At 48.7% G+C, this 14,883-nt stretch overlaps 1 protein-coding gene across 1 annotated transcript in view; it reads right to left on the reverse strand.

The window, feature by feature from the left end:
- Positions 1-718: 718 nt before the first annotated feature.
- LOC139000542 (arylsulfatase F-like) overlaps positions 719-14,883 on the reverse strand; it is a 30,548-nt gene continuing 16,383 nt past the window's right edge. The window contains exons 6-11 of the mRNA XM_070402688.1: positions 14,022-14,445; positions 8,626-8,762; positions 8,000-8,134; positions 6,115-6,277; positions 4,121-4,242; positions 719-1,114 (exon numbers count right to left, since the gene is read on the reverse strand). Of these exons, the coding sequence (XP_070258789.1) occupies positions 735-1,114; positions 4,121-4,242; positions 6,115-6,277; positions 8,000-8,134; positions 8,626-8,762; positions 14,022-14,445 (1,361 nt within the window). The 3' untranslated portion in view covers positions 719-734. The remainder of the gene's footprint in view (positions 1,115-4,120; positions 4,243-6,114; positions 6,278-7,999; positions 8,135-8,625; positions 8,763-14,021; positions 14,446-14,883) is intronic.

The following is a 14,883-nucleotide window of genomic DNA, read 5'->3' on the forward strand; positions in this document are numbered from 1 at the left end:
AATTCAAGAAATGTATACATTTAAAAAGTTGTGGCCGAAACCGGTTTGGCTCAGTGGACAGAGCGTCGGCCTGCGGACTGAAGGGTCCCGGGTTCGATTCAGGTCAAGGGCATGTACCTGGGTTGCGGGCACATCCCCAATAGGAGATGTGCAGGAGGCGGCTGATCGATGTTTCTCTCCCATCGATGTTTCTAACTCTCTATCCCTCTCCCTTCCTCTCTGTAAAAAAATCAATAAAATATATTAAAAATAAATAAAAAATAAAAAGTTGTGGTTTTATATATATATATATATATATAAAACCACAACTTTTTATTTTTTATTTATTTATATATATATACACTAGAGGCCCAGTGCACAAAATTCGTGCACAGGGGTGGGGCGGGACCCTCAGCCTGGTCTGCACCTTCTCCAATCCGGGACCCCTCAGGGGATGTCCAACTGCCAGCTTCGGCCTGATCCCATAGGAGGCAACCGATCCATGATTCTCTCTAATTGCCGATGTTTCTCTCTCTCTCCCTTCCTCTCTGAAACCAATAAAAATATATTCTTAAAAGAAAAAAAAAACAACAACAGTTGAAAATGAGATAAACATTGAGCACCAACAATCCCCCCCCCCAAAAAGTTACGGACGGCATTACAACCAATGGGCGTTTCGTCATCCGGAACGGTAGAGAATTTTATTGGCCTCCACACCCAAAGGACCAACATCAGTGGCCTTTGGTGGCCTGCTGTCAATCAATGGCGACTTGCCTGGTTGATCCCTCGCCCTCCTTGTCACAAAAGCAGAACGGAAACACCCTACAGCAGTTCATCAACCACACGAATTGCCGGTTCCGGTCCGGCCCCAGCTGCGGCTGGACCGGGGTGATGGTCTTCCTGTGTTCCTTTACGGCCTCGGCCACCGTGTGGATGACCAGGTCATAGAGCGGCTCCGTGTCCTTGGTCAGCGGGGTGGACTCCGAGGGGTCCCGGGAGAGGTCGAACAGCAGGGGAGGGTCGTGGTAGGTGACGTTGTCCCCGATGCATTGGCAGTAGGTGGTCTCGTAGCAGGCCTGAGCTCCCGGCGGCTGGAAGATGGGGGTGACGTAGTGAACCTTCCACATGGCGTCGCCTGGAGAGGAGAGGAGATGTCAGAGGCACCCAGCCCGTGTGCCCATTGAGGCACCTAGCCCGTGTGTCCATTGAGGCACCCAGCCCATGTGCCCATTGAGGCACCCAGCCCATGTGCCCGTTGAGGAACCCAGCCATATGCCCATTGAGGCACCCAGCCCATATGCCCATTGAGGCACCCAGCCCGTGTGCCCATTGAGGCACCCAGCCCGTGTGCCCATTGAGGCACCCAGCCCATGTGCCCATTGAGGCACCCAGCCATATGCCCATTGAGGCACCCAGCCATATGCCCATTGAGGCACCCAGCCCATATGCCCATTGAGGCACCCAGCCCGTGTGCCCATTGAGGCACCCAGCCCATGTGCCCATTGAGGCACCCAGCCCGTGTGCCCATTGAGGCACCCAGCCCATGTGCCCATTGAGGCACCCAGCCCGTGTGCCCATTGAGGCACCCAGCCCATGTGCCCATTGAGGCACCCAGCCCGTGTGCCCATTGAGGCACCCAGCCCGTGTGCCCATTGAGGCACACAGCCCGTGTGCCCATTGAGGCACCCAGCCATATGCCCATTGAGGCACCCAGCCATATGCCCATTGAGGCACCCAGCCCGTGTGCCCATTGAGGCACCCAGCCCATGTGCCCATTGAGGCACCCAGCCCATATGCCCATTGAGGCACCCAGCCATATGCCCATTGAGGCACCCAGCCCGTGTGCCCATTGAGGCACCCAGCCCATATGCCCATTGAGGCACCCAGCCCGTGTGCCCGTTGAGGCACACGGCCCGTGTGCCCGTTGAGGCACCCAGCCCATATGCCCGTTGAGGCACCCAGCCCATATGCCCATTGAGGCACCCAGCCCGTGTGCCCGATGAGGCAACCAGCCCATGTGCCCATTGAGGCACCCAGCCCGTGTGCCCGTTGAGGCACCCAGCCCGTGTGCCCGTTGAGGCACCCAGTCCATATGCCCGTTGAGCCACCCAGCCATATGCCCATTGAGGCACCCAGCCCATATGCCCGTTGAGGCACCCAGCCCATATGCCCGTTGAGGCACCCAGCCCATGTGCCCATTGAGGCACCCAGCCATATGCCCCTTGATGCACCCAGCTCATATGCTCATTGAGGCACCCAGCCCATGTGCCCATTGAGGCACCCAGCCCATATGCCCGTTGAGGCACCCAGCCCATATGCCCGTTGAGGCACCCTGCCCATGTGCCCATCAACTTGGTCGTCTTCTGCCTTCGTGGGCATTCTCTGCTCTTTCTCTTTGCTCACATGTTCATTCAAATACCAGCCAATCTTCAGAGCATCGGAACATCAGAATCCCTTAGAGAGCGGTTCTCAACCTGTGGGCCGCGACCCCTTTGAGGCTCGAACGACCCTTTCACAGGGGTCGCCTAAGACCGTCGGAAAACATATATATATAAATACATATTGTTTTTGTGATTGATCCCTGTGCTTTCATGATGTTCGATGTGTCACCATGAAAATCCATCCTGCAGATCAGATATTTACATGACCATTCATAACAGCAGCCACATGACAGTGATGACGTAGCAACGAAAATAATTCTATGGTTGGGGGTCCCCACAGCATGAGGAGCTGTATTCAAGGGTCGCGGCGTTAGGAAGGTTGAGAACCGCTGCCTTAGGTCACTAATGTCCTAGGTCTCAACATTGATGTTTCTAACTTTTTTTTTTAAATTGAATGTATTGGGGTGACATCTATATATAAAAGCCTAATATGGTAAGTGTCCTTCCTACCGTTCGACCGTTCGACCAGTCGCTATGACGCGCACTGACCACCAGGGGGCAGACAACCGACTGGTGGACCAATCGCTATGACGTGCACTGACCACCAGGGGGCAGACGCTCCAACCAGTAGGTTAGCTTGCTGCTGGGGTTCGGCCGATCGGGACTGGGCGAGACGGGCCTGACACGCCCTGGAGCCCTCCCGAGGCCCCTCCCCGGCCTCTAAAATATTCCTTCTAATTAATTTCCTTTTAATGTGCATGACTCCATGCACCGGGCCTCTAGTTAGTTAATAAGATTATGAGGTTTCACGTGCACAATTCTAGAAAACGTCATGTGTATATTGTATTGTGTGTTCACCACCCCAACTCAAGTCTCCATCACCATTTATGCCTCCTCTCCCTTCTCCTACCTCCCTCCACGCCACTTCCGCCTGCCAATCCCATTGCTTTTGTCTGTGTCTATGAGTTTTTCTTTCTTTTTTTTCTTTGCTTAGTCCCTTCACCCATCTCACCCAGCCCCAAACCCTCTCTTCTCTGACAGCTGTCAGTCTGTCCTCTGTATCTGGGAGTCTGTCTCGATTTAGCCAAGATTGGGAAGCAGCCCAAGTGCCCATCGGTAGACGAGTGGATTTTAAAAAGCTGTGGTGCATTTATGCCGTGGAATACTATGCAGCCATGAAAAAGCACCTCTTACTCTTTGAGGCCACATGGAGGGGCCTGGAGAGCATGATGCTAAGTGAAATAAGCCAGTCAGAGAAAGACAAGTATCATACGATCGGACTTATATGTGGAATCTACTGAACAACATAATCTAACAAAGAAAGCGATTCTTGGCTCAGTGGATAGAGCATCAGCCTGCTGACCAAAGTGTCCTGGGTTCGATTCCGGTCAAGGTCACATGCCCCAGTTGTGGGCTCAATCCCCAGTAGGGGGCGTTCAAGAGGCAGTCGATCCATGATTCTCTCTCATCATGGATGTTTCTATATCTCTCTCTCTTTTCCTTTCTTCTTTGAAATCGATTTTAAAAATTATATTTTAAAAAGTTATAAAAAAGAGAGCATTTCTCAACGTTGATATTTCTTAAAGTCGTCTCTCTGTCTTTCTGAAGGAGAGCAATTCTTAGAAACTTTCCAGCGAAGGTATTTTCAGTGCTGACGCTAGACTACAGGGACTGGGCTAAGGGATTAAAATGAAGGAATCACAGAGACTAAAGGGACCCTGGTCTGGGCATCTGCTGGGTGCACGGGCTGGGGTACTTACTGTCCTTCGGGCGCCAGCGGGCGGCGTGGAGGAACCGACTGCAGTAGTGAAACAGGAACTCGTGCTCTGAACGCTGGACCTGGCCCTGAAGCAATGGCATGAGGTTTCGGCCGTCAATCACCCTGTAGACATACAGGAAGAAGGTCAGGCGAAGGCATCTGGTCATGAGGCTGTTGAAAGGATGCTCAGCGCATCCCATGACCTTCCATAACCTTCCGTGGGCCCGGAGAACAGTGTGCTGAGTAGGTAGGAGCAACCATTGCCCCAAACTCAACCAACGCATCCCATGAATATCTCAGACAATTATTTTTATGACTCCGATTGGCTTAGTAACTTAGTAAAAATTACATGTGCACCAACATTATTGTCTTTTTTTAGTGGATCTTTTAGCTCAACTTGATTGCAAGTAGGGAGCTCTATTCAGTTACTCCCTGTATATTCTATTATTGGCTGAACCCGATGTTTAAAAAAAATTATAGAGGTCTCCTTTTTATTCTAATGAGCTTGGGATTCTAGTTTTTTTTTTTGTTTTTTTCAAAAGTAGGTCATCTTTAATATACAAAGAAAGAAACATCAACATAACTCTGGGCTTAGAAGGGAGAAGTGAAAATAGGTTGAATCCATTGAATTCCCTTTTAGAGCTGTTATCCATGAAGAACCAGAAAAGCAGATTCAAACCTACCCTAGGTCAACAGTGACCAGAGAGGGGAACAAGGCAATATAATGCCATCTATTCTAATAAAAGGGTAATGTGCTAATTAGTCCGCACATCTTCCGGACAAAGCCATGGTGATGGGGGCCAAGGCAGAGGTGGTTAAGGGTGATCAGGCCAGCAGGGGTGAGCAGTTAGGGGCAATCAGGCTGGCAGGGGACAGCAGGTTTGGGTGATCAGGCCTGCAGGGTAGAGCAGTTAGGGGCGATCAGGCCGGCAGGGTGAGCAGTTAGGGGCGATCAGGCCAGCTGGGGAGGGCAGTTAGGGGCGATCAGGCCGGCTGGGGAGGGCAGTTAGGGGCAATCAGGCTGGCAGGGGACAGCAGGTTGGGGCGATCAGGCCGGCAGGGGAGAGCAGTTAGGGGCGATCAGGCTGGCAAGGGACAGCAGGTTGGGGTGATCAGGCCTGCAGAGGAAGGCAGTTAGGGGCGATCAGTCTGGCAGGGGGGAATAGTTAGGGGGCCATCAGGCCGGCAGGGGGAGCAGTTAGGGAGCAATCAGTCCAGCAGGGGAGAGCAGTTAGGGGTGATCAAGCCGGCAGGGGAGGGCAGTTAAGGGCAATCAGGCCAGCAGGGGGGAGCAGTTAGGGGATGATCAGGCTGGCAGGTGGGAGGTAATTAGGGGTGATAAGGCTGGCAGGGGAGGGCAGTTAAGGGCGATCAGACCAGCAGGGGAGCAGTTAGGGGCATCAGGCCAGCAGGCAGAGGTGGTTAGGGGCGATCAAGCAGGCAGGCAGGCAGGCAGGTGAGCGGTTAGGAGCCTGCAGTCCTGGATTGTGAGAGGGATCGGGCCTAAACCTGCAGTCGGACATCCCCCGAGGGGTCCTGGATTGGAGAGGGTGCAGGCTGGGCTGAGGAACTCTTTGTCTCTGTGCACGAATTTTGTGCACCGGGCCTCTAGTTTAAAATATTTGTAATCCAGTTCAACATATCCACCGAAGGTCTGGCCTTCACCCCAGCCTTCTGCACCTGGGACACCAGACAGGAGGGAATTATTCTTCCTCTTATGTGGACGAGTGAGTTTGATTGGCCATATTCGCATCTCCAAGCCTTCCTGTCTCCATCTTTCTCCCAAATAAAAGCTATGAAGTGATTGAGAAGGGCCATAATGTTGATGCCTGGGGTATGAGTAATGGTCAATAGAGATAGCCCTGGACAAAGGTGGAAATTACCTGGATTCCACGGAGAGAATGTACCCATTAGGATAGAATTTATCTCCCTGGACCTGAATCTTTTCAAGACACAGGTAAAGAGAAGCTCCGTTAACAGATCACATGACATCACCTGTCCTGAGGGACGATGCCTCCGGTCAACGCCGCTACCGTTGGCAAGATATCCATCAGGCTGGTAGGTTCATCAATGACGTTTCCGGCGGGCAATTTTCCGGGCCATCGGAAAAGGCCGGGCACGCGGATCCCGCCTTCCCAGCCGGCCATGCCTTTCCCTCCTACGGGGAAAAGAGATGAAGTCCCTGTAACGTTCGCCCTAACCGGTGTGACTCAGTGGATAGAGCGTCGGCCTGTGGACTGAAAGGTCCCGGGTTCTATTCCGGTCAAGGGCATGTACCTTGGTTGCGGGCACATCCCCAGTAGGAGGTGTGCAGGAGGCAGCTGATCGATGTTTCTCACCCATCGATGTTTCTCACTCTCTATCCCTCTCCCTTCCTCTCTGTAAAAAAATCAATAAAATATATATATTTTTAAAAAATGTAACGTTTGTTTCGTTTCATTTCAAATGCCTACATGAAGCTGCATTTGAGATCTTGCTCAACAACATGCATCGTCCGTTGGGTTCGAATAAACTCTTATAGATAGCCTGTACATTACATTACTCAAAGCAGACATGGAAATATTATTTAAAGCATTCTTTTTTTAATATTTTATTTTTTATTGATTTCAGAGAGGAAGGGAGAGGGAGAGAGAGAGAGAGAAACATCTATGATGAGAGAGAATCATTGATCGGCTGCCTCCTGCACATCTCCTACTGGGGATCGAGCCCACAACCCAGGCATGTGCCCTTGACCGGAATCGAACCTGGGACCCTTCAGTCCGCAGGCCGACGCTCTATCCACAGAGCCAAACCAGCCAGGACTGGAAATATTTTTTTTTAAGTTCTCTTAAGCAAAACTATAAAATTTTCCTATAGATTTAGTCCCTTCCTAGGCTCACCGTTTGGTTGCACAAGCCCTAAGCTTCAGACACTCACACCCTTTGGCAAGAGTGACACAAAGATTTCATCTCATTCATACAAGAGTCATTTCCTGCTGGATGCAAGATTATAAAACCCACATTTGCATGAATAATAATCCATGTGTCTCTACAAAATGCTGTAGAGTCTCCTTCAGATCAGAGGATCAAATGTACTGAACGGGTTGCAGATCATCTTCTTATAACATCAGGAAACACGCTACTAGACCAGGCCAATGTGGTGGCTCATGGATATGTTTTCACAGCTGATACGTTCCACCTCAACATGGAATCGGTATTGTGAATTTCATTGTAAAACCTGAGCCTGGTTGAGCATCGACCTATGAACCAGGAGGTCACAGTTCAATTCCCAGTCAGGGCCCATGCCCGGGTTGTGGGCTCGATCCCCAATAGAGGGTAGGCAAGAGGCAGCCAATCAATGATTTTCTCTCATTATTGATGTTTCTCTCTCTCTCTCTCTCTCTCTCTCTCTCTCTCTCTTCCATCCTTCCTCTCTGAATTCAATAAAAAATATATTAAAAAACCTCAGAGAAGCTTGGCCATATCTCTGGGAAAGGGAACCCAAAGCTTTCTGAAAGTCCAAGGAGACTTCTATGTGCCCTCTCTGTAGACCACATTTCTTCTTATTCTAATTCCATCTTGTGGATGGAATCAATGATTAGATATTCGACTCATTTAATGCCTCCCTTGTGTCATCTGCTTATGTGAACACTCTTTCATGCATAGGACTCTCAGGGAGGCCCGTTTCTAGGGTATTGTCTAGAAATGTTAGCAATTTAAGGTCAATATCCTTGGGTTTGGGACCCTACGCTTTCTTTTTGACCAAGCGTCCAATCAACAATCATCTTGTTGAGTGTTTCATGCATCATTCATCTCGTGTTTTATGCCACGGATCTTGTATTACAATGAGCCAGAGAGACCCTAGTCACAAGGACACCCCAGGTACCATCTTCCCTGCTCACCTTTGAATATCCCATTATATCCACCGAGTTGGGCGTGGCCCAGCCTGGCCTCCAAATGTCCCCCGTGGTCTGACGTGAAGTAGACAAGCGTGTGATTCCTCAGCCCCAAATCATCAATGGCAGCAAGGAGTTTGCCTGAAACGATAAAAAACAGACCCATAAAACAAATAAAATTATAAGCTTTGGGCATCTGTGTTAGTCCCAATGCACACACATTCCTTTGGGATTCGTTGCAAAAAAAATGTTTCTCTTCTAAGATGCCCCAAATCTTACACCCCAAGAATCGTGCTTGCACCCAGTTGGTTGAGCATTGACCTATGAACCATGAGGTCACAATTTGATTCGCTGTCAGAGCACATACCCAGGTGGATGGCTCCATCCCCAGTAGGGGGCAAGCAGGAGGCAGCTGATCCATGATTCTCTCTCATCATTGATGTTTCTATCTCCCTCTCCCTTCCTCTCTGAAACCAATAATATATATATATTTTTAAAAGAGAATCCTATGTGAGCCCACTGTTCTCCCGTCAGCATCCCATGTTCAAGAGGTGATTATGGTCAAGTCAGTGTGAACATGGACTTCCTCCTATGCTCATGCTGATGTTTCTACGGTCCATCCTGCCACTTACCCACATAGAAGTCCATCTCCTCCACGTTATCCCCGTATAAGCCGTGCTTGCTGGTGCCAATGAAGTCGTCGGTCGTGGGGAGAGGCGTGTGGACGTGAAGAAACGAGTAAAAGAGGAGGAAAGGTCCTTCGCGGTGCCTGAGAAGACATCGAGCCCATCTCCAGTGAGTCCCCAACCTCTGGGAGTGGGAACCGCATTGTTCTCCGACACACAGGCCCAGTGTGTGTCAGGACCCATGAGAGGGGACACACGCAAAAGGCAGCCCCTTTGACAGACGCTCCTGGTAGGAATGGATTCCAGAATCCTCCAGCCTCCAGCCTCGGCCTCTAATCTTGGGGTGATGCCACCTCTCAGATGCCAGGACGTGGGTAGGTCATACCGCTCTCAGCGGTCACACAGGGTTATTACTCAAGTCCAGCTCTGCTGGGAGCACTTTCCCAGGGCTCCCCAGATCTCAGACTAGAGTCACACCCCAACACACACACAGGAGACGGTCTGATCGGAGTGGTTCCTCAGAAACGTCAGCGCTTTCACAACCCAAGAGCAAGCACGGACAGATAGATCTCGGCAATCTGTCCACACACCTTTGATTCCCATTTGAGGACACAGGGAAAGAGGTTGACCCCTCCAAGTCCTGACAATTGGTCTGCAGGAAAGATAGGCCCTCAGCTGACCAGGGCAGCGTACAACACCATCCCTGTCTTGGGGAAATTTCGGCTCTGTCTGGTGAGATACCAATGTGTGAAGACTGGGTGAAAAAATAAGCTAGAAAGAAGGAAAAGAAGGAGTGTGGCCATGGTTGACTGTGTTGAAGGGTGTCCCTCCAAAGTGGTCCCCATAGAAACCCAGAATGTGATCTTATTTGGAATATAGGGTCTTGGGAGATAGAATTCCTTAAGAAGAGGTTAACTGGGGTAGGGTGGGCTCAGAGTCCATGGTGTCCTCATAGGAAGAGGGCTGTGAGGAGCTACACAGACACACGGAGGGGAAAGAAGGACATGTGAAGACAGAGGGAGAAATGGGAGTGATATGGCCACTAGCCAAGAGCACCAAGGATTTTTGGCAAAAACCAGAAGCCAGAAGAGGAGGTAGTATTAGGGTTAGGGTTAGGGTTAGGTTTGGGGTTAGGGTTAGGGTTAGGGTTAGGGTTAGGGTTAGGGTTGGGGTTAGGGTTAGGGTTGGCGTTAGGGTTAGGGTTAGGGTTGGGGTTGGGGTTAGGGTTAGGGTTAGGGTTAGGGTTGGGGTTAGGGTTAGGGTTGGGGTTAGGGTTAGGGTTTGGGTTGGGGTTAGGGTTAGGGTTAGGTTTGGGTTTAGGGTAGGGTTGGCGTTAGGGTTAGGGTTAGGGTTGGGGTTGGGGTTAGGGTTAGGGTTAGGGTTAGGGTTAGGGTTAGGGTTGGCGTTAGGGTTAGGGTTAGGGTTGGGGTTAGGGTTAGGGTTAGGGTTATAGTTAGGGTTAGGGTTAGGTTTGGGGTTAGGGTTGGGGTTAGGGTTAGGGTTAGGGTTGGCATTAGGGTTAGAGTTAGGGTTAGGGTTAGGGTTAAGGTTGGGGTTAGGGTTAGGGTTAGGGTTAGGGTTAGAGTTAGGGTTAAGGTTAGGGTTAGAGTTAGGGTTAGGGTTAGGGTTAGAGTTAGGGTTAGGGTTAGGGTTAGGGTTAGGGTTAGGGTTAGGGTTAGAGTTAAGGCTAGGGATTCGTTAATCATTGGATTAAGGTTTGGCTTAGGGTTAGGGTTAGGGTTCGGGTTAGGTTTAGTGCTAGGGTTAGGGTTAGGGTTAGGGTCGAGTTAAGTTTAGGGTTAGGGTTCATTTTATGGTTAGAGTTGGGGTTAAGTTTAGAGTTTTCCCCTATGCACTCAAAAATCACCACAGAGCTAAATATAAATCCTGCTCTGCTCAGCTCACTTTGCCCTGACTCAGAATTCTCACCTAGTGCCCCGCCCACCCAGACAGTGTGACTGGGGCCTCTGGGCTCCAGAACGAGAGTACATTTTATATCTGGTTTACGTCACCCCGTGCTGGGTGCATTTTTCGGGTATTCCTAGCAAAGGAATATACATGCTGAAGAGGAATGAGTTCACAGCAGTTTCCATCTGATATATCTAAAGGGCCAGCTGAGGTGCTTTTGGCCAATCCTTCTAGAACTTGGCAAGGGCGCCAGGCAATGGAGGAGTTGCCCCAACACGAAACCAGCCATAGAGCTGCATCTACAAGGCAAATCAGGTCCTACTTCTCCCACACGCTCCCTGGGTGTCGTCTCCACCTGGGCTGTGGGGTAAAGACGACGCTAATGATCAGATTCCTCCAGGTCCCTGAATAAAGAAGAAGTGGCACATATACTCAATAGAACATGACTTAGCCCTAAAAACGAAGAAGGGAATCTTACCATTTGCGACAGCATGGATGGACCGAGAAGGTACTGTGCTAAGTGACTTGAGTCAGACTGAGAGAGACAAACACCACGTGATTTCACTTAGATATGGAATTAAAAAAATAAATAATAATAATTTTAAAAAAACAAGTAAGCCCTGACCAGTTTGGCTCAGTGGATAGAGCATTGGCCTGCGGACTGAAGGGTCCCAGGTTCGATTCCGGTCAAGGGCATGTACCTTGGTACCTTGGTTGCGGGCACATCCCCAGTAGATGTGCAGGAGGCAGCTGATCGATGTTTCTCTCTCGTCGATGTTTCTAACTCTCTATCCCTCTCCCTTCCTCTCTGTAAAAAAAAAATCAATAAAATATATTTTTTTAAAAAATAAGCAAGACAGAAACAGGTCAATTGGTCTGACACAGCGGACTGAATAGTCCCAGGTTTGATTCCCAGTCAAGGGCCTGGATTGCGGGCTTGATCCCCAGTGGGGGGCATGCAGGAGGCAGCTGATCCGTGATTCTCTCTCTCATGGATGTTTCTATCTCTCTCTCTCCCTCTCCCTTCCTCTCTGAAATCCATAAAAAATATATTTAAAAAAAAATAAAATGAAAGACCTGGATATTTGAAACAAAACAAAACAAAAACAAAATCCCTGATGTCCTTAATCAAGTCTACGTAGCAATCAAAGACGCCGGCTTTCCCTCAGGCCTATCGCTTGCCAAGATCAAATTGCTCACCGACGCTGGCAAGCACCTCTTTTTCCGTCAGCTTTCACTTCTGCCCGTAACGCCTTCCTTCAGCTTGCTGTTACTGAAGGTTGAAGATTTAGGCAAGATCCTGTTTCCTCAAGAACGCCTTCTTGGAAAGTCCCTACCGCAGAGACGGGTACGGCCCTAGACCCGCGGCCGGCCAACTGCGGCTCGCGAGCCACACGCGGCTCTTTGGCCCCTGGAGTGTGGCTCTTCCTAAGCCTTAGGAGTACCCTCATTAAGTGAATAATAATGTTCCTACCTATATAGTTAAAGTTAAAAAAAATTTGGCTCTCAAAAGAAATTTCAGTCGTTGTCCTGTTGATGTTTGGCTCTGTTGACTAATGAGTTTGCCGACCACAGACCTATTTCTCATAACATGCTCATACTGACAGCCTTCCCTCAATGTGTCGTAAGTTGCCTGTGAAGTCCAGATTTCAGGGTAGCAGCCGATAAAAGAAAGATAAAGCCCCGATTCATGTCCCAAGAGCAAGTGGAGAAAAGAAATACTTGTTCAATGCCTTTAACTCAAAGAGAAGGTGTGTCTTCCTTGGATGGTTTCTAGTTAGAAGCTTTATAATGACCCAAATACCTTTTTTTACACGTCACCTACTCGGGGACAAGCCCTCTGATTTTAATTCCTCCCGTCGCTGTCTTGCCTCCCAGGGGAAACAATGAGAAGGCCAACTCTCTCTGCAGGTCTAGTTCCAGCAAATACAGTTCTCAGTGTGCATGAATATACGGGAGATCTATGCATTGCAGATGAATTAGTCCAACTTCAGAGTTGGTTCTGATTGAAATAAGCCAGTCAGAGAAAAGACAAGTATCATAGGATCTCACTTATAGGTGGAATCTCATGAATAAAACCAACAAACAGATTGGAGATAGTTGCATGGATACAGAGAACAGACTGACAGCTGTCAGAGGGGAGGGAGGAGAGGATTGGGTAAGAATTTGAAGGGATTAAGCAAAGAAAGCTCATAGGTACAGGCAGCAATATGGAGATTATCAGGGGTATGGAAGGGAAGGGGGAGGGAGGAGGTAAAGGGTGAACCCTGTATAATTTTATTAATCAACTAGAGCCCCGGTGCACAAAATTTGTGCACTTGGCATGGGATGGGGGGGTCTTCCTCAGCCTGGATTGCAAGAGGGCGCAGGCCAGGCCGAGGGACCCCACTGGTGCATGATCAGGGCTGGGGAGGGATCTGGGAGGTTGGCCAGCTGGGGAAGGACCGAGGGAGGGGTCCAGGGTGTGTCCAGCCCGTCTCACTCAGTCTGGATGGACTGGACCCCAGCAGCAAGCTCACCTACTGGTCAGAGCATCTGCCCCCTGGTGGTCAGTGCAGGTCATAGCGAGCAGTTGAACAGCCTGGGCATATTATTAGCATATTACGCTTCGATTGGTTGAATGGCCGACTACATGACCGGACACTTACCATATTAGGCTTTTATTATACAGGATGTCACCTGAATAAATTCAATTTTTTAAAAAAGAGTTTGGCCCAGCCAGCATGGCTCAGTGATTGAGCATCAACTTATGAACCAGGAGGCCACAGTTCGATTCCTAGTCAGGGCACATGCCCAGTTGGCGGGATTGGTCTCCAGTGTGGGGTGTGCGGGAGGCAGCCGATCAATGATTCTCTCTCATCATTGATGTTTCTATCTTTCTGTCTCCCTCTGTGAAATCGACAGAAATATATTAAAAACAAAATAAACTTCCACCCACCAGAAAATATATATACTAGTGGCCTGGTGCACGGATTCCTGCACATTGAAAGGAAATTAATTAGGATAAATATGTTAATATCGCTATTTGCCCTTTCTCTATAATAGAAGTGTCAGAGATGAAAAAAAAAATAGTAAAATGTATATGAAAATAATATATAAAATGAGTAATAAATAAACAACAACAACATAATATAACAACAACAAATCCATGATATAAGAACAACAAAAACATGATGTAAAAATAACAAAAACACGGTATAAAAACAATATTGATAAAATCAATGACTGATAAATTGATTAAACGTATTCTAATGTCTTCCTGTTTACCACATTAAGAGTAGAAACACTTTATGTGTGTCTCGTATGGGAGAGCCAACATTTATTTTTGAATTGCCAGTGAGTATTGTATGTGCTGGCCAGCCGGTCGGTTGGTTGGTCGGTTGGTCCGTCAGTCGGACAGGACGAACAGTCAATTAGCCTTTTATATATATAGGTAGATAGATACTCATTCCCTTATCTTTTCATGAATCTACAAATAAAAAAATCATCTTTACCTTTCTAAAAACGAAATCGCCTCCTTCACCATGATGGACCCAGCCCTTTCCGCCTTCATGGGCTGCTCGGTAATTTCTTGCTCCCTCATGAGGAGGCAATCCCAGTACAGGGACGACTGGTAACTGTTTAACCAGAAGTGGCCCAGGAGAAGGATGAATAGGACCAGGGAGAGGATGAGGGCCCAGGGAACGCAGAGCATGCGACTCAGTTTCCCGAGAGCGAGAGTGAGCGCAGCCACGGCCACCAGCTGCACACAGACCCAGAGTCGGCTGCTCATGGCTAATTCCGCGTCCCGGGAAGGGTCGGGCCAGCACGTGTCAAACAGACTGTATGGCATGCCGTAGAAGTAATCGAACCCATAGTGAGACGGGTGGTGGCAGTGGTCATTTCGGAAGTTGCAGTTTAAGCCCTGGTGCCATTTCCCTGAAATTAAACACACACACATAACACATAACACATAACATGCTCACATATGACAAAGACCATGAGATCATTTTTCATTTGAAACAAGAAGCCAGCGCACAAAATGGAGTAGCACATATTTTTTCTTTTCCTTAAACATCCAAGTTCAGCACGGACTCACTTTTGGCTCTTCCGTAGTTTGCAGGTATTTGCCTGAAAATCTGGTTTCTCATTCACAGAGAGAATGAGAAATAGTCACAATATAGGTGCATGATAGAGCCAAGGTAGAGTATAGATGATGCATAGGTAGGTAGGTATGTAGGTAAGTAGGTAGGTAGATATTAGTGAGAAAGATATGATAGAAGGTAGATGGATGAGTGGGTGGATGAATGAATGGATATACAGAGGGAAAAATGGATGTATAGAGAGAAAAGTGATAGATTAGATAGATACATAGAT

This window comes from Myotis yumanensis, unplaced genomic scaffold, assembly GCF_028538775.1.
Source record: "Myotis yumanensis isolate MYYU_CA2020_CCGP unplaced genomic scaffold, mMyoYum1.0.hap1 SCAF_24, whole genome shotgun sequence".
NCBI classification, from domain to species: domain Eukaryota; kingdom Metazoa; phylum Chordata; class Mammalia; order Chiroptera; family Vespertilionidae; genus Myotis; species Myotis yumanensis.